This window comes from Ascaphus truei, chromosome 4 (genome assembly GCF_040206685.1).
Source record: "Ascaphus truei isolate aAscTru1 chromosome 4, aAscTru1.hap1, whole genome shotgun sequence".
NCBI lineage: Eukaryota > Metazoa > Chordata > Amphibia > Anura > Ascaphidae > Ascaphus > Ascaphus truei.
In genome coordinates this window covers 327,077,135-327,101,247 of record NC_134486.1, presented here as the reverse complement: position 1 = coordinate 327,101,247, position 24,113 = coordinate 327,077,135, and the positions used below count along the sequence as shown (strand labels likewise).

Here is a 24,113-nt window from a genome sequence, read left to right as displayed (position 1 = left end):
AAACTTGAAAGCCCTGCTTGTTGAGCTAGAACAGCTACTGTCACCTACTTCGGAGGTAAGTATCTCTGGAAGTAGGGGGTTCCCGGACCTGAAATTAGTTCAGCTCTGGAATCCCCCTGCTTCAATTCTATATTTAAAAAAAAGTTTTTAAAAAAAACCACTGGTTTGGATGGCTCCTTTAAGAAATTGGTTGTATAATCCCTGGCCTGCACATATTTTTCCCTAACTCGTAGACATTCAATTGCTATGTTAGCTAAATTTAGACTATCTTGTTCATTTAACTTTCTAATAGCTCATTTACCTCTTACTTACTGTATTGCTTCCCCATGCTTTTTATTTTTTATTTTCCCACACCTTTGATTTTTTAAACATTTGTAAGATTGTGAGCCATACACCCCCCACCTCGTCACACATTAAATTTTCTCATATACTGTGCCTACAGTTGGTTCTATGCCGGCTTTTCTCTTACCTTATTTACTGAAGGTTATATATCCAAGTTCCCCTCATATCTACAGCATGTCCTTCTGTTTAATTAGGCCAATTCCAGCCCTGCATAAACACAATAAATCTTCAAACAATATTTCTCCCCAAACTTTTGCTTAGCACTGTGCACTCCCCACTTCATAAACATCCCTATTTTCCAACAGAGAGTAAAGAACAATCAAGATGTGTGCCTATTGGCATCAATATAATTAAACACTTTTGCCATGACCGAGCCAGTGAATTATTTTAAGTGGTTGAATGGTAGAGATCTGAATCTGTACCATCCTGAATCACATTTACCGTAGTCACATATATAAAAGAATGTGTTGCATTACCTGTGGACAGTCACAGGCATTTCAATGAAACAGCTGCTTGTGTCTGATTTCCCGGCAGATTGCTGCTGTTTGCTTCCCCTAGTAATCCTAGGCCACAGGAAAAGTAAAACCGACTACATATGTATTTTATGAAGTGATGTAGTCGATAGGAGAGACCTTTCCTATTAATCTTGCATCATTATTGCACAGTAGAAAACAAATAAATATTCTTGGAAAAAACGTGTGTGGAACATTGTAAATCATTTGTGTTTCAGTTAGTATGAAAATAGTTCAAACACGACCCATGGGGTCAAGATGGTAACACTAATCTCAATGACATGGGCAACATTAATCCTTTGTCTCTCCTCCCCCCCCCCCCCTTTTTTTTTCTGCATCAGAAAATTTGCTAGCATAAACCCCTCTGGCCATCATTCTGTATTGAAGTCTTATTACATTTGAAGCAATGGTGAGCACAAATTGCTACCGTGGGAGAAAGCACTTACATTTTCCTCTATCTATCTACCCATTTTACAATTGTGGTGTACACAAACTATACTTTCTCATTTCAAAAAAGCATGAACAAAAAAGAAGCACACACTTGTACATTTACAAACGCATAACTGTTTGGATCAAATATATCTATCATACAGTACAGTTGCACAAATAAATTGTAACAAGAATGTATGGAACTTTATTAGAGATCTACAGCAGCGCCACCCCACAGTAATCCTTTTGAATGGAATGTCTTCATTGCTTTATACAGTAGTGATAACATTGGTTAAGGAAGCTTCCTTGCATTCCTATTGACTGACTATGTTCAAAAGACAATTTTTAGGCATCGCCTTTAGGAGCACCCTTTCAAAGGGTGGGTTTTGGGGTTCTGGAGCTTGATGGGTTATGCAGCTGTTGTTTGCTTGGAGGTGTGGCCTTCCTCCCCATGGTTTAAAGCTCGCCCTGCCCTACTTTCCAGTTAGCAGTTTTTATCATGATCCTGTGTATCACAGACCCTGTATGGTCTGTCTCCCTTCAGCAGTAAAGAGAGGTACATGAGAATTGTGCCAGATAGTGTTAGGACCTGTAGATTGGTCATGCTGTGAAGTGGCCGCAGGCTTATAACCTTTTGGCCAAAGGGTTTAACTAAATGACCCTTTTTCATGAGTAGATAAGCACTCAGGTATTGCACTATATGTTGTGTAATTTTGTATGATGCGCTGCCCTTTCTGTTTTAGTTTGTACCTTTTCAAATACTGTATCACATTAATAGTATGAAACGTTTGTGAATTTTGTAGTAATATAGAATATGTTTTGCATGTAAATTGCTCCTATGTTTATTTACTTTAAATCTATTTATTTTTAAACCTATACATTTAAATGATAAACTACAATCATGATGTAAGACATTTTCAAGTACAGTGCACATACAGTATCATTAAAACCCAAACAAACAACTTTTAATTGCTGTTATGGACAAAATATAGTATAATGGCAATGCTCAATGGTAAATGTTTCTGAATAGCAGTGGAAATGGTTAAAATAAGTTGTACATTAGTTAGATGTTGTTGTTATTATACAACCATATGAAATCATTCAAATAAAAAAAGACAGAAAGCTGTTAGTATTCAAGAGCAATCTTATAAAAAAAATAATATTATAGAGTTTGTGATTGATACGTAATTGTGCATTCCGGAAAACCGATGGCAGCTTACAAGTAGGTTCTGCTAAGCCAGTGAAACCTGCCAAATTAATTGAATCTGTATATCATATGAAAAATGAGGTCTGTGTTTTTTGCATGTGATAGGAGCAACACTTGCTTTGAAATATCTAATGGTTCTCTGTATTCAAAATCAATCAAAATAAAAGGTGACATACATTCGCTTACATTTCCGCACACACACGTGTTTGAAATAACATTTAGACTCTAAACATGTATGCAGTATTCCTCTATTGGTATAGAGGATGGGTAAATTACCAGCTTTCTGAGCTTGCTAAAACGGTGCATGTCTAAGTTACCAGCTTTGATTGTTTTGTAGAAGAAGTTGCTGTGAATATTTGAATGATTTTGAAAATATATATTTCCTTCTAACGAAGGAAATATATATTTTCAAAATCATTCAAATATTCACTGCAACTTCTTCTACCCCCTTTGGGACTACTATACCACTTAATGGGTTAACTGTATGGGTTCATTCAGGTGTGTCTTCCCTCCCCATCATAGGATGACTATGCAGAAGGGATTGCCACTCCCCAGTACTGTATATCTTGTGACCAGTGATGTCACCATAGGGAGACTGAGGGGTATATATAGCTCCATCCAATGTTCTAGAAACCGATTATTTAGAGTTCAGAATGAGGCCCTCACTGTGATTCCTGTAAATAGGTTTGTGTGTATAGCTAGGTGTTTTAAGAGGTGTCCTGTCCCAGTTTGTTATTTTCAGTTAGGGAAACATGTCCTTTAAATAAGCACCAGCAGTAATGGTCCGAGATTGTTCTCACTATTGAAAAGGAGTAAGCATGCTTTTAGTTTGGCGTTCTCGTCATAAGTTTGGATCAGCCCAACCAGAATGTCCCTAGTGAATCCTGATCACATAGGTATGGAGGAAATATGCAGTACATAGTTCGAAGGTTGCCAAGCCCGAAGTGTATTCCATGAAATGCCCTGCCGATATGGGGCATTTCTCTGCCAATTTAACCCTTACTATGGGCAACAAGCAAAGTACTTCCCCAGCGTGTGTGTGAGCTACAAAGGGGAAGAAGTTCAGAGTATTATATTTTGCCACGAATTTCTGTCAAGTGATATATAAGTTAATACCTGTGGAGCCTTATAGACAGATGTAAAATAAAGCGCCTTTTATGTTCTACAAAAGTTTCTGGTGCCCATCCTTTTTCTATCTGCTTATTCACGCCCAGCCTGCACCTATCCAGCACCCTGGACAAGTATGACAGACTGAGCAATGGAATGTATATAGTAGAACTGATGTAACGTGCTTTGGAGACAGGTAAGGAGGGTAACAACAATTATGAAACATAATTCTACTTAGGAGCTAACCTTTAAATGGGAGATTTGTAGGTCATTAACTGAGCATTGGTGCTTGATTTTACTGCCTTGATCAGTGAATTAGACCTTTTTGATGAGTGACTCCGCAGGAGGAGATGGTGATGGAGATGGCAAGAGGCCCCACACCACATGCCCCTATGCGAGCATCACAATAATCCCAGCCAGCCCTGCAGGGGCATAATGGTTATATATATATATATATATATATATATATATATATATATATATATGTTCAATCAGGAACTTGCGCCTTTATTGGAAATCAAGTGACATGGCGAGGAGGAGAAAGAGTAACATGGGGTTAAGGGAGCTGTGTACTTTTTTTTACCCTTTTCATCCCGATTCACAGGGATCAGGGGAATTGCTGCCATGGGTATGTTTACCTCCCTGCCCCCTCCAGTCAGCTGCTTAATGCCTCCACGCTGATAAGTACTATCCCGGGCCTCTTCATACACTCAGAAATAGTAAATAGCACAGGAGAAGAGCATTATTTATCGGCATTCTGTCACTATCGATGCTCTTTTGCTCCAGAGAGAGAGAATCCCTTGTCCCTGGTGTGACAGTCCAACCTTGTTTTAACTTATTTATTTTGTGGTTTATTTCTTAGGCTCATAGTTGTTCAGTGGTTGACATGGAAGCTAATTTCCTTACCTCGGTTAAAGCTGCAGTTCAGTCTTTTTTCTTTTTTTTTTTTACATTTATTTTTTTACTTCAATAGTTTCATGTGTGCAATCTCTAATTAGCTAAAGAACTGTATAGCTGCAGGTCAATTCGTTTTCCATGTATTGATAGGTCGAAATTTGGTGACATATTAAAAGCTGGGATTTGTTTATAATCTGCTTGGCTGGCAGTGGAAGCTCATGAATATTCATGAGCACTCCTGCACTGACAAGTGCTAGAGGGAGGGCAGGGCTGACAGAGGGGTGTGCCAGAGCTTGTGACAGGACATGAAGGGGCAGTGCCTTAGCAAATGGCTGTTAAAATAGAATACAAGAAAATTGGTCTTTCAAAGTTGTTTTTTTAAAAACAGAAAATGCTAAAAGTATTTTTTCTTACTACAGAACTGATTTATTAAAAAAAACACACATGCAGGATATTGACTGAACTGCAGCTTTAAGTGGGGAATATCTGTGTAGTGTATTGATTTTTTCCCCTTATTTTAATGAGCATGCTTAAGTTAATCATAGCAATATAAAATTAATTTCACATTAATAAGCTTCATACCAAGGGCTCATGTAGAAAATGTGAGGATTGATGTGACCGATACATAAAGCAAAGGGTTTTTGTAATGCAAAAGATTCCAAACAGTCTGATACCGAATTTGTGAATATAAAAAAATATTTTCTTTTAATATTTTCTTTGATTTTGAGACGTCCATTGCTTCTAATTTAAAACGTAAAATCTTTTCTTGTTCTAATTTTTCCATGCCACTCTAACACACCTACAGTATCAAACCCCCACTGTGGATATGACAAACAGCCTTATTTGCAAACGTTAACTCATAGGGCTATAGATCATGATACTAATAGAAAATAAACATACAATAAATGCCAGTGAGGCTGCCTAGGAACTCTCAAGGAGAGACTATGTAGCTTAACTGCCACCAAAAGGTTTAATGATTAAATAAAACCACTTAACCATCCATGTTGCTCTTCTCCAAGGTCCTTGATGACTCACAGGAACAAATTTATTGTGATAATCCAATGGGCCAATGCCCATTTATAAGAAATAGCCACAACAAATATTCCAATAAAGTAATCCAATATCGATGATCATCCTTAATCTTAATGGAAGCCCATTGTCCTCTCTTGTAGAATAATCCTCTTTTGGTATTACTTACCAAAAAAATATTTTCTTCATTCTTCTCATCTGATGCCTTTCCTCAAGCTCCTCACCATGCAGGGTGCAGCCATTACATAGGGTCCCTTCCCATTATACATAGTAGGAGGCTTTGTGGTAATTTAACCAATGAAAGTGGTTGATTTTCCATGTTGTAACTGCTTACACCAAGGATATAACATGGAGAAAAAACATCCTGCCTGGGATATCATGGCAGATCAGAAGCCGATATATCTTTAATTCCAGTTTGATGATATAACTGGTCTCAGCCAGTAAGGAGAAATAGTAAACAGGGAGGATGACATGAGCAAGGCATTCTGGGAGAGTAAAATGTCAACTATAGAGTAGATTCAGTATTAGTAGGGTAATTATTTGTAATACTTTTAAAGGTCACTCTCTAAAATGATGTGTTTTGGTCGAAGTTGATCTTGTGAAGGATGTAGTTTAATTTAGTCCAACACAATGGCATATATTTACTGCTGTGCTATTTCATAAGACACCTTTTAGCCCCAGAAATCATGTTACAGTCTGTGCAAATGAATGTACAGTATGGTTTCTTCTGGTGCTTGAATATGTCTAATAAATTAGCACCGTCTAGTAAATATGGGCCAGTACCTTAACTGACCTTGCTCTATATCCATATCTCCATTCAAGTTGGATAAATGTCCTGCATATGCATTAATACCTAGTTTCTTCTAGTTATTGCCGGTTTGTAAACTTAAATGGGCCTTGTCAGAATTTGTATATGCGTAAACTGGCTATGTTATACAATAGCATTATTAAAGTGTTTGATTGTATTAGTCCCCCTACCATAGGGCATTTTATTCAAGCAAGCAATAGTACAATCGTGCCTATTCTCTGCCACGTTTAATTGTGACTAGGAAGATTGTTCAATTACAGTATGCCCAAATCAGCAGCATTCACTCAGGAAGCTTTTTCTTGATAGTCAGGATTATGGGAGTGTTACTTAAGGTCAAAGTTCCATACAGGGGATTACAGTCCTTAATATACATTAACCCGTTGGGTTCCACAAAGATGTAGCCACTATGTTATGGAGTCAGGCACACCACGTAGTGTCTAGGTCATGGCCTTAGAGTGCTAATTTTCTAGGGGAGATCATATCTTGTGTGCCATAGGAGCAGGGAATCCTCCTCTTCGATCTCTGGCTTAAGGAATGCTGTGATCACGTGACCACTCTGAGAAGTGGTCACATGATCGAGGTTTGTCAGAGGAGCCGGAGGGGGCATGGCACCATAGTGTTAATAGTAATACCTCCTGTAGAGTAGATCACCTTGGCAAAGTAGATTCTGTAGCTTTGATACATAAAGCCTGTTCAGCACCTTGGGGTTAGTATGAAAATTAAGTAAGGATGACAATGTTGTTGCTAAATTTATGAAAACTGTATTATTTTTATTGTGTTTCTCTTTGCACATTAAAGTATCAATGTCTTTGCCCTAATTTTTGCCATGTGTACGCCATTTTGCAATTTTGGGCATGTCTTTAGGAGGAATTAGAAAAAAGTTACAACGCATATTATAGTGATATGTTTCAAATTCTTTATCTCTGTGTGTCACTAAAAACAAAGGGTTTTTGAGCTCCATTATCTATTTATTTATATGCACATATATTATTTATCACATTAATATTGTTTTATTTAGTCTGTTCTAGACTATACACTGTATGGTTTTTAATGATATACATTCACTTTAAGACCTCATTGGTCTCTTTCACATTTTAGAACACCTTCTTATTTTTTTCTTGTCACATGTCACTAAAATCCACCACGTCTGAGGTGGGAGAAACTTCACTGGCTAATAATTTGTATCAAATGTAAGAAACCTTTTGATATCATTAAAACCTATATATTTGTTCTTCTTCTATATAGTTCGTTTACGCCCAAAATGCAAGGCAGACGAATGGGAACTTCAGGGAGAACTATAACTAAGAGCACAAGTGTGAGTGGAGAGATATACAAGCTGGAACGCAATGATGGAAGCCAGTCTGACACAGGCGTTGGTTCAATTGGGACGAGTGGAAAGAAAAGGAGATCAAGCTTGAGTGCCAAAGTCGTCGCCATAGTATCACGGAGAAGTAGAAGCACATCACAGCTTAGCCAAACAGGTCAGTGGTATTACTTATTTGTTCTTACTACTTGAACTGGATTCACAATATATGTTTCCCATGAAAATGTTTTTGGATTATTTTGAATACTGTAAAAATATGTATTTCAAGTACTGATGGTGTTCACCTGCATGCTGTGTGCTTCCTTTGTGTTCAGGTTAAATTTAATGTATAGGAACTTATTCTACAGATGTAGTGCCTGTTATTGTGTGCCACGGCATGCCGTAATGCAACATCAAGCTGGCAAATAGAATTAAACTTGCCATGAAAATCGTGCAATTTATGTAAATTGTTGCATAACTTTCCATATGGAGTTGGGATTTTCTGGTCAATTCGCATAACGGTGAATGCTTACGGAGTAGTCCCATTTGAGAATTCTAGCATACAGAATTAACATAGCATATATAAACCTGAACCTAACCATAGTCCAACTGCTTACTCAAACCCTACTGCAACAATACGGTACGTTAACTTGTACTATAATTCCTATTAGGATTCGGTAAGCGTTCAGGGCTATGCTAATCGTGTAAAGAGTCCCTATAACCAGAACAGAAATAATGCAAGTACAGTATTGACATACATTTTGGCTTTAAGTTGGGAGAAACAAAAATGTCTTGAATGCTGTGGGTCAGTTCCGAGTCATCTGCTACATCTGTATATTTGGTAACAACTACCCGCGGTCCTTGTAGTTATTAAGTTCTGGTTTTTTTTCAGATCCTGTCTTAGCTGGGATCTGAAAAATAAAAACAGTATCCGTTTGTTTTGAAATACATTGAGTGTTGTAGATACTCATTTGTACTATGGGTGGGGTATCAATATTACATTACTGCTTCATGTTAACTTCCAAATGAAACACAATTTACATAATCACGAAAACGTTCTTTGCGCATATGTACTCAAGAGATTTTTCTTCATGTCTTGATGAAAAGCAAATATTTTTTTCCCCTATGAACATTAGCAAAATTAGGTCAGTGAACTTCAGTAAAGAAAGAGTTCAGAGTGATGCTTGATTACGATTATGTAAGTTTCAGTTCATTATTGCGTGTTCAAACATCTTAGAAGCCTGCTATCTCATTGCCCAAGGCAAAACCGAGTAGGATGAAGCACCAAAGGAACACAGGCTTTAAGTGGCCTCTTTTATTTTTTTATTCAGCCTTTAAGCTTTGGGTTAGTTGGGTATACAGCAGAATGCTATTCACAGCTAAGGAGAGAAGCCAAAGGTAAGACAATTCTTTAAATGAAATGTATTTTTTCTCTTTTTAACCAAAGTTAACATGGTTTTTCTTTGAATACTGTTTATTTTAGGAACTAATTTTAAGCCATTTCAACAGCAAATGTTTTACAAATTGAACTGGTTGGATTTTTCTGACTACATATTTCTTACATCTGTATAATACAGCTCAACCCCCTTATAATGCTGTGCTTGGGGTCCAAAGAATCACATTGCGTTGTAAGGGGGTTGCGTTAGAAATAATGTACAATTGTATGCATTGTACAATAAAGTATTTAAGATACCAATAATCGTGTTGTAAAGTATTCATAAATCCGAACATTAGGAGCCACGCTTGCATCGCGTTATTGCGTTGTAACGGATCACATTATAACGGGGTTGAGCTGTAATATGTTTATTTTTGATAGCAATATTGAGGATCAGTGCATCAATGTTTTACCTTTCGAGTTAGAGGATGTCTTGAGCTGTATCTTTCATCGGTTTTGCTGCAGCGATACATACTAGTTTAATACACCTAGATTTGATTGTGTAACAGTGACAAAACAACAATTCAAACTGTTTCAAAATATATATATATATATTTATATCCAGGAGTAACCCTCATTTTCTGAAACCCATAACTTTGGGCTTATAAACTACCTTATCTTGGTGTGAGTCTTGCATGATTTTTATGACCCAATTAAATTTTTAATACATTACTACTTTCTGACTTAAATTGGTTTAGCATGTTTTTTTTTACCAAAACAGGCAGATTTGCTTTCATTTTGTGACGCTCCTTATCCACACTAGATATTTGAACCTTTGCCACGTTTTAGGATGCTGAAGCCAAAACGTTTGATTTTGTCTATTAGAAATATGCTAGAGTTTGATAGCAGCCATCTTGGATTTAAACTAAGATCACAGAAAGCTTTATTTGCAGCTAATTATATAAATATACTTGTGTCTCAAGAATAAGAACATGTTATCCCCATGTTGCAATTGATTGATTTATTGATTAATTGATTCCCCCCCCCCCCTTACTTTTTTACTTTTATAAATGTCACTGAATTGTGGTACATACTGTATAGGGAGATGTTATTTCTTACCAAGTGGGGGGCTATTCCACTTTACGTAAATGGGCTGTAAGTTGTCTTCCAGCGCCAGAAGATGTCTTGTGAAGCTGCACCACTTAGTAAATATGGGCCAAACTCTATTTGGGGAAAGGCATCTGACCATAAAGGAAGGAACTGTAAGAGACAAGACTTGCTCTGTGTATATACTGTATACTTTTTATGGCCTAATACTGTATAGTGCATAACTTTTGCATAGTAGAGGAGAAATATTGTGACAGAGTGTTACCATTTGTTAAACTACATTGTATAAAAATATATAATTAAAAAGGTCTATTCATTTTGTTTTGTTGAAATAATGTTATCGTTTTTTTTCTTCTTCTTGCCTTACCATTTATTTTCTGAGGAAATGAAATAAAGAACTAAGCAGGAGCCGCCCTAAAATGCAAAATACTATACATAGTTCAAAATGTAATAAAGAAATATCACAATGTCTTTTTTGTATATTTCTTAATCACATTTATAACTCTTTATTTTTCCATTTTTGGGCTGTCGTGCTTCGTTGTTTGTTTCCTTTTGCTAATAGAGCAGTACTGAGGTGGCCTGGAGTCTGGTAGCACATCTTGCCATTTTAGATGAAATATTTGTATACAATGTACATAAACAGTCAGCATGGCATGGCGGCTATTCGAAGGATGGAGCGGTTTTTTAAATGCATAAAAATTATATTACTTTGACGTCCAGCGCCATTACTGGGAAAAGGAGGCAAATGGTAAACTCAGTATATTTCATATGTTTTGCTGTATTCTCTGTTGATGGTAATCTTTACGGTCACTGGGGCCCATAAGATGTTTCTTTATCTAATGTTGGTGGACCCATATAAGTACACCCAAGAGTTGTTACGAAATGGTTCTCTCTTTATTGGAAATATTTAGGGGGCTATGTATCAAAGTTTCTTGGCTGCAAAACTGGGCCAAAAGAGGAGCAGCATTTTATCAACACAAGAAATCTTATTGTATCCAATGGGAGCTTGTTTGTTGATAAATGTAATGCAATGTTTTTGCCCCTGATTTGCAACCCGGGGGACTGATAATTAAACCCCTAAGGGAGTTATGTATCAAAGTCTTCTGGCTGACAAACTAGTGTCATACCTAGTGCAAAAATAATTGCATCCCATTTAATCAAAAGAAAAAAAGGTTTGCTTTTTATGGGGTTTCTTCTATTTGATTAATCTGGAGATCTTTTTTGTTCCATTTTTTTTGCCCCACATTTACAACTAAGAAACCTTGATAAGACTCCTTGCACCTATTGTAGAAACACATGTTTCAGTGTGTAATATGCACATTGGGAACTCTTGCCTCTGGTTATACAAAATATAGGGCAGTGGTAGCCAACCTTTTTTATGTTAGTGCACCCCCTTCGATAAAACATCTCCTTGCCTACTCAGACTATTGCTAACAAAACTGTTTGACCGAGCCCAGGTAGTAGTGTCCTTAGCTTGTGAGGGAAACATGCCAAAATAAGGCCCCAAACTTCGAACGTCATGCCCCACAATGCCTTGCCACTCTTCATTCAAAGCATTGTGGGGAGGGACTTTGGGAGCTCCTACTGTACTTTACACAGTTATACCACCTAAGGTGCAGATTGGGGCCTTACTAAGTGCGCAGTCCCCCATGGGCTCAGGAAACCACTATACTGCCTGGGATCTGCCATTACATATTATTTTGGGCAAGACTCTTAGAGACACCTCACATACCCAAGGGGTTCTGTGTCGGTGAGGGGGTAACCAGGCCAACTATAGAGGTATTATGCCGGGCTGGTTATTTCTGATACATATTTGGAGTTTTAGTGTGTCAGCTCTTCAACCTGTTTGTTGTACATGTAATGTATGTAATTGTGCGACAATAAAGAATTGTCTGTGTATTACTTTTCCAGGTGTGCCATCAAGCAGATTGCTAGGCTATGAGTTTCAAGGGGAGTTTTACTGAGAAAGTTTTGTCAGAATGTGTCTAGGTAGCGGGGTTCCAGAGTTCATCGATATTCCAAAAATGTACCTGGGAATCAGATCGGATTCTCGGATACATTGAGACACATTGCTCCGGAAAAATCTCCCCTTGAAAATGCTTGCACGGTTCACCGCTAGGACTCCCTACATCATCACAGACCAGAAAGGTAAATGGGGCATAGGTATGTGTGGTATCCCTGAAACGGTAAAAGGGTCCCTAGTATAAGGGGGGAGTTAATGCCCAGTTAATGCCCTGATCACCCACAACCCTGTATAGGGGTTCTGGGGGTATTCCAAGCATATATAAGGTTGCAAGGGTTTTTATGAAACCTAAGTCCGGTTTTCAAGAAAGGAAGGAGATACTGATGCAGCGGCCGTTAGTCGAACACTTCACGCGTCATGTACATCGGAATCCCAATTTGAAACCGCGGGATGAATTCCAGCCTCCCCACACTAAGATGCGAGCGCGGCGAGAGAAGAAAAACGAATTTTAGTGTTCTGGCTTTTAAAAACATGAAATTGACACAGTAGCACAGTAGCACAGTACTGTACACATTACAATTCATCCATTTTATTGCAAATGAAGAAACAGAATCCATGAAATTCAAACACAACATCTACGATAAGCGTGGGTGCCTGGGGCAATTGGCCGCGTTCATGCTGCGTGGGGAACAGCAGATAACTCAAAATCGGCGCTGAGATGTGTTCGAATAACGGCCGCTGCATCAGTACAGCTCTGTTAATGAACCTAAGTGCTTTTTAATTCTACCTTGGGAAAAATAATGTTTTAATAGTACATGTGCTTGTGTACGGTATTTTGTACGGTATTTTGAGCTGGGGACTTCCAGGTCCATGGTTCCGACAGACCATGTGGCTACCAAGCTTGGTGCCACCAGGACTGGCAGGCTTGAGGCCTCCCTCCGGGGAGTGAGAGTGTGCACCCCATACCTCCTACCCTGCCTAGAGGGTAGGGGAAGATCTAGACCCACTCTTGGTGCCCTAGGCCAGAAGTGAGGTCAGGGACATCCTGAGGGAAGACAGCCTGCAGTGGAACCTGTCTACTGAATAGAGAAGAGACCAATAAAGATCTTGCCCTTTTACCTATACTCCTGCCTGAGAGTGAGGTGTATCGGGAGGAGGGGAAGGAGAACTCTCTTGTAGGTACTTAACCCCATACAGCTGGGGGCTGCAGGAGATGGAGGTGCTGCACCAGTAGAAGAGACGGAGGCACAACCCCAGAAGCCTGCCCTGTTCTCCCCCATGTCATTGTGGGAGACTCAGGGCCCGCTGTTGCCAGCAGGTATGCACCACACAAAGACACGTAGCCTGAGCATTAGACTCCCTAGGAGACACTATCTGAGATTGGGTGGGGGTAGGAGGATTGCATTAGTTTTTCTGTAGTTTAATTTAAAAAAAGACAGGATGAGGATCACTTAATACCGTTTCCATTTTGATAAAACATCTCTGTTGATTGAAAATTATTAAATTGTGTTGACTGTCTGGTCTCTTGTTTTTTTCCGTTTTGACAGAAATTAGAGGTTGCTTATTTGAACCATCTGCAAATAGCTCATTTAAAAGGCAAGGTTACATTTAGACCATTAATTGCTTGTCTTTGAAAGGCATTTAAGTGTCACAGCGTGAACAGCAATTAAAGATGGAGAATAAACAGTAGGGTAACATTCATCAAAGTAGGATTTCATACAGACTTATTTTAGACTCTGATCCAGCTACTGTAATCACAAATGAAACAAATATTCAGGATGTCACCGGTAAATTAGACTAATACAGAACCCGGCACAGCATATTTAATTTGGCCTATATCCCAGATATGTCAGGTGTGATCACATGCTTCTCTCCACACAGCAGTATAAGTGACTCTATTTAGAGGTACAGATGAAGACAATGTTCTTGAAACCAGTGGCGCGCTCCCACATGTGAGAGTCGGCTTCTTGCACTGCTGATTAAAAACAATGGTCACCTCTCCCACTGGTACATTGTGTACAGATGTAGCAAGACTTACTGTTTTCGGCACCGGGACAAGCCATGCGACTGCCCCGGTCCCAGAGGATTATCTCTGTGGTGGGTCCGATCCGGAAGCATGGTCCCACTGCAGCATGATCATGGAAGCACCATGTTGGGAGCTACGGCTCGGGAGACCATAAATCCTGCTACATTTGTATGTCCCGCTGCAGCAGACCACGGGATACAAAAACGTTGGCTATATCTGTATGTACGTAGGTAAATAGTCCATCCACTAAATTGTTGTGTTTCTCCCCTGGATTAAATAGCCTAATGTTGCTTTTCAAATTTTGACAAACCGGTTAAAACGTTCGCAAAAAAGTGGTCATTCTGCACATCTCTAGTCTGTACATTCCTCCGAATGTTGAAGTTTTTAACCTAGAAAAATCTACTAAATTAGTCTATAGTAGACTATTTGAAATGTACTGTTTTTTTATAAATCAGTAGTAAATATCAGAAATATGCATGTGTGCGCAGATTTTAGATAGTTTCAAGGATTTATTTGCATATTGTATAATTTGTAGTTTCTGAATTTTAATTTTGACAAGTACAATCGTTCTTTTATAACTTTAATGACCTTTTTCACAAAGATAGTTTATTGTGTTTATATATTACAGTACTATTTTAGTGGAACATGAACAGTCTATTTACAAACAATGGCAAAGGAGTACTTAATAAAGTTTGCACATTTAGGGACTGTGTAAACAAAACAATCTGATATTATCATTATTATAATTACCCAATATTTGGCAGTTTTACTTGTTAGAAAAATGTGATGTCCTGGAAAATTGTTACATGCACTTGTTTTCCCCGATTTTATAATACTAAGTGTGGAATATAGTACATGTAGATTAATGCGTTCCATGGGTATGTTTTAAAACTTTTAGAGCTTCAGTGTTAGTATGTTACAGATACAGATGCAGCAGCCATTATTCGAACAAATCACGGAGCCGTTTTCGTGTGCTCTGCTGTTTTCCACACGGCCAATCACACCAGGCACCTGTGTTTATCGCGGTTGCTTTGTTTGAATTTCATGGATTCTGTTTCTTTGTGTGCAATGAAATGAATGAATTGTAATGTGTACAGTACTGTGCTACTGTGTCAATTTCAAGTGTTTAAAAACCAGAACACTAAAATGCCATTTTCTGCACTCGCGTCTAAAGGCGGTACGGTTGGAAGAAATCACGCGCCATGACATAGGTATTCCGTGGTTTACAACACGTGAAGTGTTCGCATAACGGCCGCTGCATCTGTATGTATGATACTTAAATACTTAATTCCTCAGTAGGAGAGAGTGATCGCAAGCAAATGCTCTGTTATTTAATGTTTCTGTGCAGCTTAAGAATACACTACCACTAATAGATTAATGGTTCAACTCTACTTACTCATCTTCAAAAAAAGATGACCTAAAAAGGACTAGTATTTTTAAACAAACCCATCTGCATGGTTGAATGCGTTACATCCAGTATTGTTCTTTCCTTTCATAAGAAGTTAAGCATTTGACTCTGGTCGATAACCATTGCATTTGGCTGACTTTGAAGTTACAAGGTTTGGTGTGTTAAGCTTTTAGTTACGACATCTATACTTAGGCTGTGGATTTTTGGGGGGATCACAGTCTGCTTCAGTAAGTACAACTCCCATATTGTTAAACAACCAACAGTTTCAGTCCAGAAGTACAGTACTGAGGTGTTTAGGAATATGTTTGCTTGCTAATTAAAATGTATTTTGGTATTTTTCTGCCAGTAAAGCCGTTTACTTGATATCTGTATTTCATAGTACATGAATAAGAGCTTTAAATATGTGCATGGTGAACATAGCTTGCTGAAAATAAATGACAGGAATATGTATGTGTTTTGAACATAATATACTTCTGCTGATTTTATATAATTTTAAAGATTTATTTGCATTTTAGATCATTTGTAGTTTGTGAATGTGAATATAAAAATACAAACGCTATAGTCATTTTTGCTTAACTTTTTATTTGGTTACCTTTTCACAGAAAGTACATATTGTGTTTTTTTCTATGAAACTAATAGTTTATTGTTATATACACAGTATTTTTTGCAAACTATACCCAAGAAGTAATGAATGAAACTATAGTGATTTTATGTATTTACTAGAGTCAGTAAATATTTATGATCATTTTATGGTATGCTTACAATTCTCTTGACAGTAGTAACAGAAAATTATTTGAGCTTGTAGGTTTATTTATTAAATATGCTGTCGATCTATTGTAAATAAAACATGAATTGGTATTAAAGCAATTGTTCTTTGTATTGAAGAAGCAAATAACCTACTGTAAATTACAGATATTATGTTATATATTCATATCATGAATGAAAAAGAATAGTAGTTGTTATACCACAACACTCATGTAGTACAAATAAAAGTAGCTGAATGCTTCCACAGTCCATTGTGATGCTGGTAGGCTTCTTCATGGCCATATATAGATTATTTCTACAACGTGATTTAAGTTGTCCACATAAAAGAATATATGGATATCTATTTTTCACCATATCAACAGACCATACAGAAATGTGAAAATGTTCTGATAACCTACAGTATAGAAGAAATGCAATAGTGTCCAATTTGTTTTACTCTTATTGCAATTGAGCAAAAACGAGTAGTGTAAGTACTTCAGTAGTTTCATGCAAAAAAGGCATTACTTACAATTGAAGTATTCACTCATAAAGAAGTAGCACATGTTTGTGTCACAATAGTCCTGGTGATCATTACAGAAACAATTCTATTCACTTTTTGATTTTTTTTTAGTATGTTCTGTATTGTATTGTATGTCTTTATTTATATAGCGCCATAAATGTATATAGCGCTTCACAGTAGTAATACATGTTGTAATCATATAAATAACAAATAATATAAATAACAGGTCATGGGAATAAGTGCTACAGCCATAAAAGTAACATTAAGGAAGAGGAGTCCCTACTCCGAGGAGCTTACAATCTAATTGGTAGGTAGGGGAACATATAGAGACAATAGGAGGGAATTCTAGTAAGTGCGTCTGCAGGGGGCCAAGCTTTATGTATCATGTGTCCAGGATTATCCAGTGCTATTCATATGCTTCTTTAAGCAAATGTGTCTTAAGGTGGGTCTTAAAGGTGGATAGAGAGGGTCTAGTCGGGTATTGAGGGGAAGGGCATTCCAGAGGTGCGGGGCAGAAAGTGAGAAAGGTTTAAGGCGGGAGAGAGCTTTAGATACAAAGGGGGTAGAAAGAAGACATCCTTGAGAAGAACGCAAGAGTCGGGATGGTGCATAGCGAGAAATTAGGGCTGAGATGTAAGGAGGGGCAGAAGAGTGTAAAGCTTTAAAAGTGAGGAGGAGAATTGAGTGTGAGATGCGGGATTTGATCGGAAGCTAGGAGAGGGATTTCAGGAGGGGAAACGCGGAGACAGATTTAGGAAAAAGTAGAGTTATTCTGGCAGCAGCGTTTAGGATAGATTGTAGGGGAGACAGGTGAGAGGCAGGAAGGCCGGACAGCAGGAGGTTGCAGTAGTCGAGACGGGAAAGAATGAGGGCCTGAGTCAGTTTCAGCAGTCGAGTAACAGAGGAAAGGGCATAACTTTGTGATATTGCGGAGGAAAAAGCGACAAGTTTTAGAAACGTTTTGAATGTCAGAGGAGAATGAGAGAGAGGAATCGAGTGTGAACCCTAGGCAGCGTGCTTGGGCTACTGGGTGAATGATCGTATTTCCAACAGTAATGTGGAAGGAGGTAGTAGGGCCAGGTTTGGGAGGAAGTATGAGGAGCTCTGTTTTTGCCATGTTAAGTTTCAGTCGGCGGATGGCCATCCAGGATGATATTCCAGAGAGGCATTCAGAAACTTTGGTCTGTATAGCAGTAAGGTCAGGTGTTGAAAGGTCAATTTGTGTGTCATCAGCATAGAGGTGATATTTAAACCCAAAAGATGTGATTAGGTCACCTAGAGAGAGTGCGTAAAGAGAAAAGAGAAGGGGTCCCAGCACAGAGCCATGGGTATACCCACAGAGAGATCAATAGAGGAGGAGGAGGTGTTAGCAAGAGAGACACCGAAAGTACGATGGGAGAGGTAAGAGGAGATCCAGGATAGAGCTTTGTTCCAAATACCAAGAGTATGGAGAATGTGAAGGAGAAGAGGGTGGTCCACGGTGTCAAATGCTGCAGAGAAGTTGAGTAATATGAGCAGAGTGTAATGACCTCTGTCTTTGGCAGCATGGAAGTCGTCAGTTATTTTAGTGAGGGCTGTTTCAGTAGAGTGAGCAGTGCGGAAGCCAGATTGTAGAGTGTCTAGAAGAGAATAGGTGTTGAGAAAGTGTAGCAATCGAGAGAATACAAGACGTTCAAGGAGTTTGGAGGCAAAAGGCAGGAGGGAGACAGGTCGATAGTTAGAAGGACAGGTAGGGTAAAGCTTGCTGTTTTTGAGTAATGGTATAACGGTTGCATGCTTGAAGGAGGATGGAAAGGTAGCAGAGTAGAGGGAAGAGTTAAAAATCTGTGTTGGCATAGGGATTATAGTAGGAGCAAGAGGTTTTAGGAGATGGGAGGGAATGGGATCAAGAGGGCAAGTGGTAGAGGGAGAAGAGGAGATCAGCAGTGATACATCCTCCTCCGAGATAGCGGAAAAAGAGTCAAGAAAGGCAGGAGGAGAGTTGGGAAGCGGTGTGGGATGGGAGGAGGCAACAGATGGGATGTTCTGACGTATGGATTCCACCTTTTCCTTAAAAAAGTCAGCAAAGTCCTGAGGTGAGATGGAGGAAGAAGAGGAGGCAGGCGAGGGTGGTCTGAGTAGAGAGTCAAAGACAGAAAAGAGGAGGCGTGGGTTAGACTTGTGTGTGTTGATTAGTGATGAAAAGTAGGTTTGTTTAGCCTGAGAGAGGACAGAGTTGAAACAGGACAGCATAAATGTTCTGATATATAAGGTCTCCTGATGCGTTACTGTACCGACCATTCCAACAGAAGACCTCTATTCCAGTAATAACGTAGTAATTCTTAATGACAAGCTTTGCCGCTACTAAAAATGGCAGATTGGCAGGAAGCCTTAGGCATTGTCTAGGTTGAGAGCTAGCGCGCTCGAGCGCCGTGCCGTGAGAGCAGGGATGATTAGTGTCCAGTATAGTTGGCGCGTGGGGGAGGGGGCGTGTCAGGGGCGTGCCCATGACGTCACATGAGCGGTTCGCCCTCATTGCTTGAACTGCGCACATAGCCAGGGTAAGCGAGACAAATTCAAAAGAAATTGTCTCTGCAAGCAGCTGAGTGCGGAGAGCTCACGGGCACGTGTGCGTACACTCAGGACAAACACAGGTGAAAATAAATATTTATTAATAAACAAGCAAACAAGTTCACCTGATCCAAAAATTAAGTAGAAATAGCCGTGTTAGTCCAGTTGCGATTGTGCAGAATAAATGAGTACTTCAGCATCAGGTGATACCTAATTTATTTTAAATGCGCTGCTATATTTTTTTGTAATGTTTCTCCCTGCCTTTATTCATTTTACAATTCGCCCTCCTCTCCCCCCCTGCATACTGCTGATGGATGGTCCTGTGTCTCACTGCTCCTTTCATCCATTTATTGCCCTGTCTGCTTATTCCTTCTCTGCATCATCTGCCTTAGATAGCTACGTTATCTTGTTTTTTCTTTTTTTACATCTGTGTTAAACTCATGGAATATTTGTAAATCAGTATTGCTGACCTGAGGGAGAGGATAACTCACGAAAGCTTGTCTTATAATATCTTTTTTTATTCGGCCTAACAATTGATATCGCCTAATACTGAAGTACTCATTTGCTCTACACTGATCCAAAAATGATAACTGAGATTGTCAAAATATGAGACGAGATTATTCTATATAATTTTTCACGGTACTGTAGGTGCAAACAGTTTTTTTTTATCATGGAAGCAATGGAATCTAGTATCAAACAGGAGATTGAAGAGTCTCATGACAGAAGCTCCTTGTGCTTGTATTGTACATAGATTTGTTTATTATAAGCACTATACACGAAGAAAAAAAAAATTAAGAATTGCAGACTCATAGCTGAATAAGGCCACGAAGTTGTGCTTTTTCATTAATTGAAGCCAAACGTTCTCCTCTGGCAGAAGAAATAAAACAGAACAGGCAGCTACAAATAGCTGACATGTAAACGGTATGAATGTTAGAGTGTTATTATACAAGTTGCGGCAGTGCCTGCACTCCACTGTTCAATAACACGGTGTAGTTTTAGCAGCAGAGAAGCATTTATCTCCTACAGTTAAACATTTACGTGGATGTTGATTATAGGAAGACATGACAGTCTAAATATAGGCAGAAATATTACCAGCAGCTACTCTCTTACTGTATGCTGTACCATCCTTTTAACAATTTTCATAGTCCAGTTTTGATCAATGCGAAAGCTGCACAGATCTTTCCTTAATGGCGTGGTAAAACAAACACTAAACATCTAAACCACATGCTGCTGGAAGGACGTACACTCCATTGTAATACAAGCACAAAAGTCCAGAAAAAATGAAAGATTCACTATCCACGCAGTCCTCGGTTATCCAACAGAATCCGTTCTGGAAATAGCGTTGGATAGTGAAACCGTTGTAAAGTGAGTCCCATGTTAATTAGTTGCGGTGAAGGTTGGATAACGCATTCCAGCATCGAAAAACGGCCCATAGGGTTGCATTGTAAAGTGTTGGATAAGCCATTCGTTGCAACGTGAAATGTTGGATAGCGAGGACTACCTGTACCTGTATACACTAAACTGTACACCATACCTGTAATAAAATGACTCTTGAATAGCATCAGGATTTTTGCGGGGTTGCCTTATACCAGGGTTGCGCAAACTCCCTGTGCCCCCCCCCCTGCCTGCTCTCCTCGGTCGCGCCCCCCCCCTTCACCTCTAATGTTCCATCAAATGACGCGGCGGCTCATGTGACGTCACGTCTCCATGGCAGCAGAATGTATGTATTATGCATGCTTTTATGGCCACTAAGGTAACCAAGAGGTTAATTCAAATGCTCTAACTCCCCTACAACATGTTGCATTTCATAGCGATACAAACACTAGGGCATACAATGGGTAGTTAGGATCGGTTTGTTTTTCACCCCCTTGGTTACCTTAGTGCAGGGGTGAGCAAACTTTTTATGCCGAGCCACCCTTTTCATCCATGAAATTTCTCGGGCCCCCCCTGCCTGATGTAATCAAAATCACATGACGTCAGCGCACGTGAGCTGGTTCAGCCATTGAGGGCGAACCAGCTTTGTAACGCCCCCGCCACACGTCTACAAAAAAAGTATTTATAGCACAAATTACATAACTTAAAAATAAATATTATAATATTTGTCTAATAGCGTTCCCATTTCTGCTGTATTATTAATCTCTCTCTTCCCGCCACATTAGAACACCTCAGGACCTCTCTAACCTCTTCCAGTCTCTCCCTGTATTTCTCACTCCCCCTCCAGTCCCTCTCTATTCCTCCCCTCAGTGTCTCCCCCTCCCCCCCACTCTCTTTCCCTCCCCCCAGTGTGTGTCTCTTTCTCCCTCCCCCCATTGTCTCTCACTCTCTCCCTCCCCCCATTGTCTCTCACTCTCTCCCCTCTTCCAGTCTCACACTCCTCTTCCAGTCTCTCCAACTCCCTGTATTTCTCACTCCCCCTCCAGTCCCTCTCTATCCCTCCCCTCAGTGTCTCCCCCCACTCTCTTTCCCCCCCCCCCGTGTGTCTCTCTTTCTTTCTCCCTCCCCCTAGTGTCCCCCTCCCTCCATTGTCTCTCACTCTCCTTCCAGCCATTGCCTCTCCCTCCCCCCAGTGTCTCTCTTGCACTCTCCAACCAGCTATTGTTTCTCCCTCCACCCGGTGTCTCTCTCACACTCTCCCTCCAGCCATTGTGTGTCTCTCTCCCTCCTGCCAGTGTCTCCCTCCCTCCCACCAATGTCTCTCTCATCCCCATCCCCATGTAGCTCTTTCACCCCCCCTCCCCATGTCACACTCACTCTCACCCCCCTCCCCATCTCACACTCTCACCCCCCTCATGTCACTCACACCTCCCCATGCCTCAGTCTCACACTCACTCCCCCATGTCCCAGTCTCACACTCACTCCCCCATGTCCCAGTCTCACACTCACTCCCCCATGTCCCAGTCTCACTCCCCCCCCATGTCCCAGTCTCACTCCCCCCCCATGTCCCAGTCTCACTCCCCCCCCATGTGCCAGTCTCACTCCCCCCCCATGTGCCAGTCTCACTCCCCCCCATGTCCCAGTCTCACCCCCCCATGTCCCAGTCTCACTCCCCCATGTCCCAGTCTCACTCCCCCATGTCCCAGTCTCACTCCCCCATGTCCCAGTCTCACTCCCCCATGTCCCAGTCTCACCCCCCCATGTCCCAGTCTCACCCCCCCCCATGTCCCAGTCTCACCCCCCCCCATGTCCCAGTCTCACCCCCCCCCATGTCCCAGTCTCACCCCCCCCCCATGTCCCAGTCTCACTCACCCCCCCCATGTCCCAGTCTCACTCACCCCCCCCATGTCCCAGTCTCACTCACCCCCCCCATGTCCCAGTCTCACTCACCCCCCCCCCATGTCCCAGTCTCACTCACCCCCCCCCCCATGTCCCAGTCTCACTCACCCCCCCCCCCCCATGTCCCAGTCTCACTCACCCCCCCCCCATGTCCCAGTCTCACTCACCCCCTCTCCCCATGTCACACACGCAGGAAGCAGGAAGCAACGAGATGCTGCTGTGTACTGTAGCACAGCGCCACCTAATGGCCAAAAGAAAAATTGCAGCTGCAGACGGCTTTTTTCTCTCTGCTCCTGGCAAAATCGCCGCTGCTTCCTGCGCCCCCCCTAAACAATCTTGCGCCCCCCCAGGGGGGCGCGCCCCCCAGTTTGCGCACCGCTGCCTTAGTGGATATGAAGGCATGCATAATGCATGCCCTAATGGCCATTATGGCTTCCAATGTGTTAATAAACATTTTTATTAGGAAGGCAAATTCCAGGTATGTATTGCATTGCAATATATACCTGAATGATTCCTTAGTATTTGGCTAACGTGAGCCAGCGTTACAGCCAGTTAGCATCAGGGACTGTCTTATCCCGTTAGCCATATGCAAATGAGCGTCCGTTATTTTTACATATATTTCTGTCACCCTCCCTGCCAGGCTCCTAGGGAGTTTACATAAGTTTCTCTTATAGTGGCTACTTGGGATGCATTACCTTACTCAGGGTGCAGACTTCATGCGGCTGGGCAATGATGTAGCAATGGTCGAAATGATGGGCAACAGGAACATTTGTAGTACATACAACACTCTTTATTTACCCTATTTGATTAGGGCTCTTTTCATCCATACACAGTACACACAGTTACAGATGTCATCAGTTTCATCTGGGTTGTTTGTACTCTTGATTATTGCATCCCCGGATGCCCTCTCTTAACACACTGGGGTGGTGCAGACACTTGGCTGGTTCCCGTGTAATGGTCCTTACATAGTTACATAGTTATAGTGTAGATGAGGTTGAAAAAAGACATGCGTCCATCAAGTTCAACCTATGCTAAATTTAGACAAAAAGATACTTTATCCTATATCTATACTTACAGTATATTGATCCTGAGGAAGGCAAACAAAAAACCCCAGTGACATATCATCCAATGATATCTCATATGGGGAAAAATAAATTCCTTCCTGACTCCAAGAATTGGCTATCAGATTACTCCCTGGATCAACGTCCTTCTCATGTTTACTTATTTGGTATCCTGTATACCTTTACTTCCTAAAAATATGTCCTTTTTTTTTAACAAATCTTTTGTATCTGCCATCACAGTCTCCATGGGTAATGAATTCCACATTTTAACTGTCCTTACTGTAAAGAACCCTTTCCTTTGTTGCTGGTGAAATCTCCTTTCCTCCAACCTTAAGGGATGCCCCGAGTCCTTTGTACTGCCCGTGGGATGAATAGTTCTTTTGAAAGCTCCTTGTACTGTCCCCGAATATATTTGTATATAGTTATCATATCCCCTCTTAGACGCCTCTTTT

General features: G+C 40.4%; 1 protein-coding gene across 33 annotated transcripts in view; it reads left to right on the top strand.

The window, feature by feature from the left end:
• RIMS1 (regulating synaptic membrane exocytosis 1) overlaps positions 1-24,113 on the top strand; it is a 489,535-nt gene that overhangs the window by 398,595 nt on the left and 66,827 nt on the right. For 20 of the 33 annotated variants that reach the window (XM_075598053.1, XM_075598029.1, XM_075598023.1 and 17 more), the window contains one exon: positions 7,577-7,812. The exons of 10 other annotated variants lie outside the window; for them this stretch is intronic. In XM_075598053.1, the coding sequence (XP_075454168.1) occupies positions 7,577-7,812 (236 nt within the window). Of the gene's footprint in view, positions 1-3,704; positions 3,794-7,576; positions 7,813-8,952; positions 9,033-24,113 lie in introns of those variants that run through there. 3 more of the 33 variants (XM_075598050.1, XM_075598046.1, XM_075598051.1) reach the window with 3 other exon arrangements.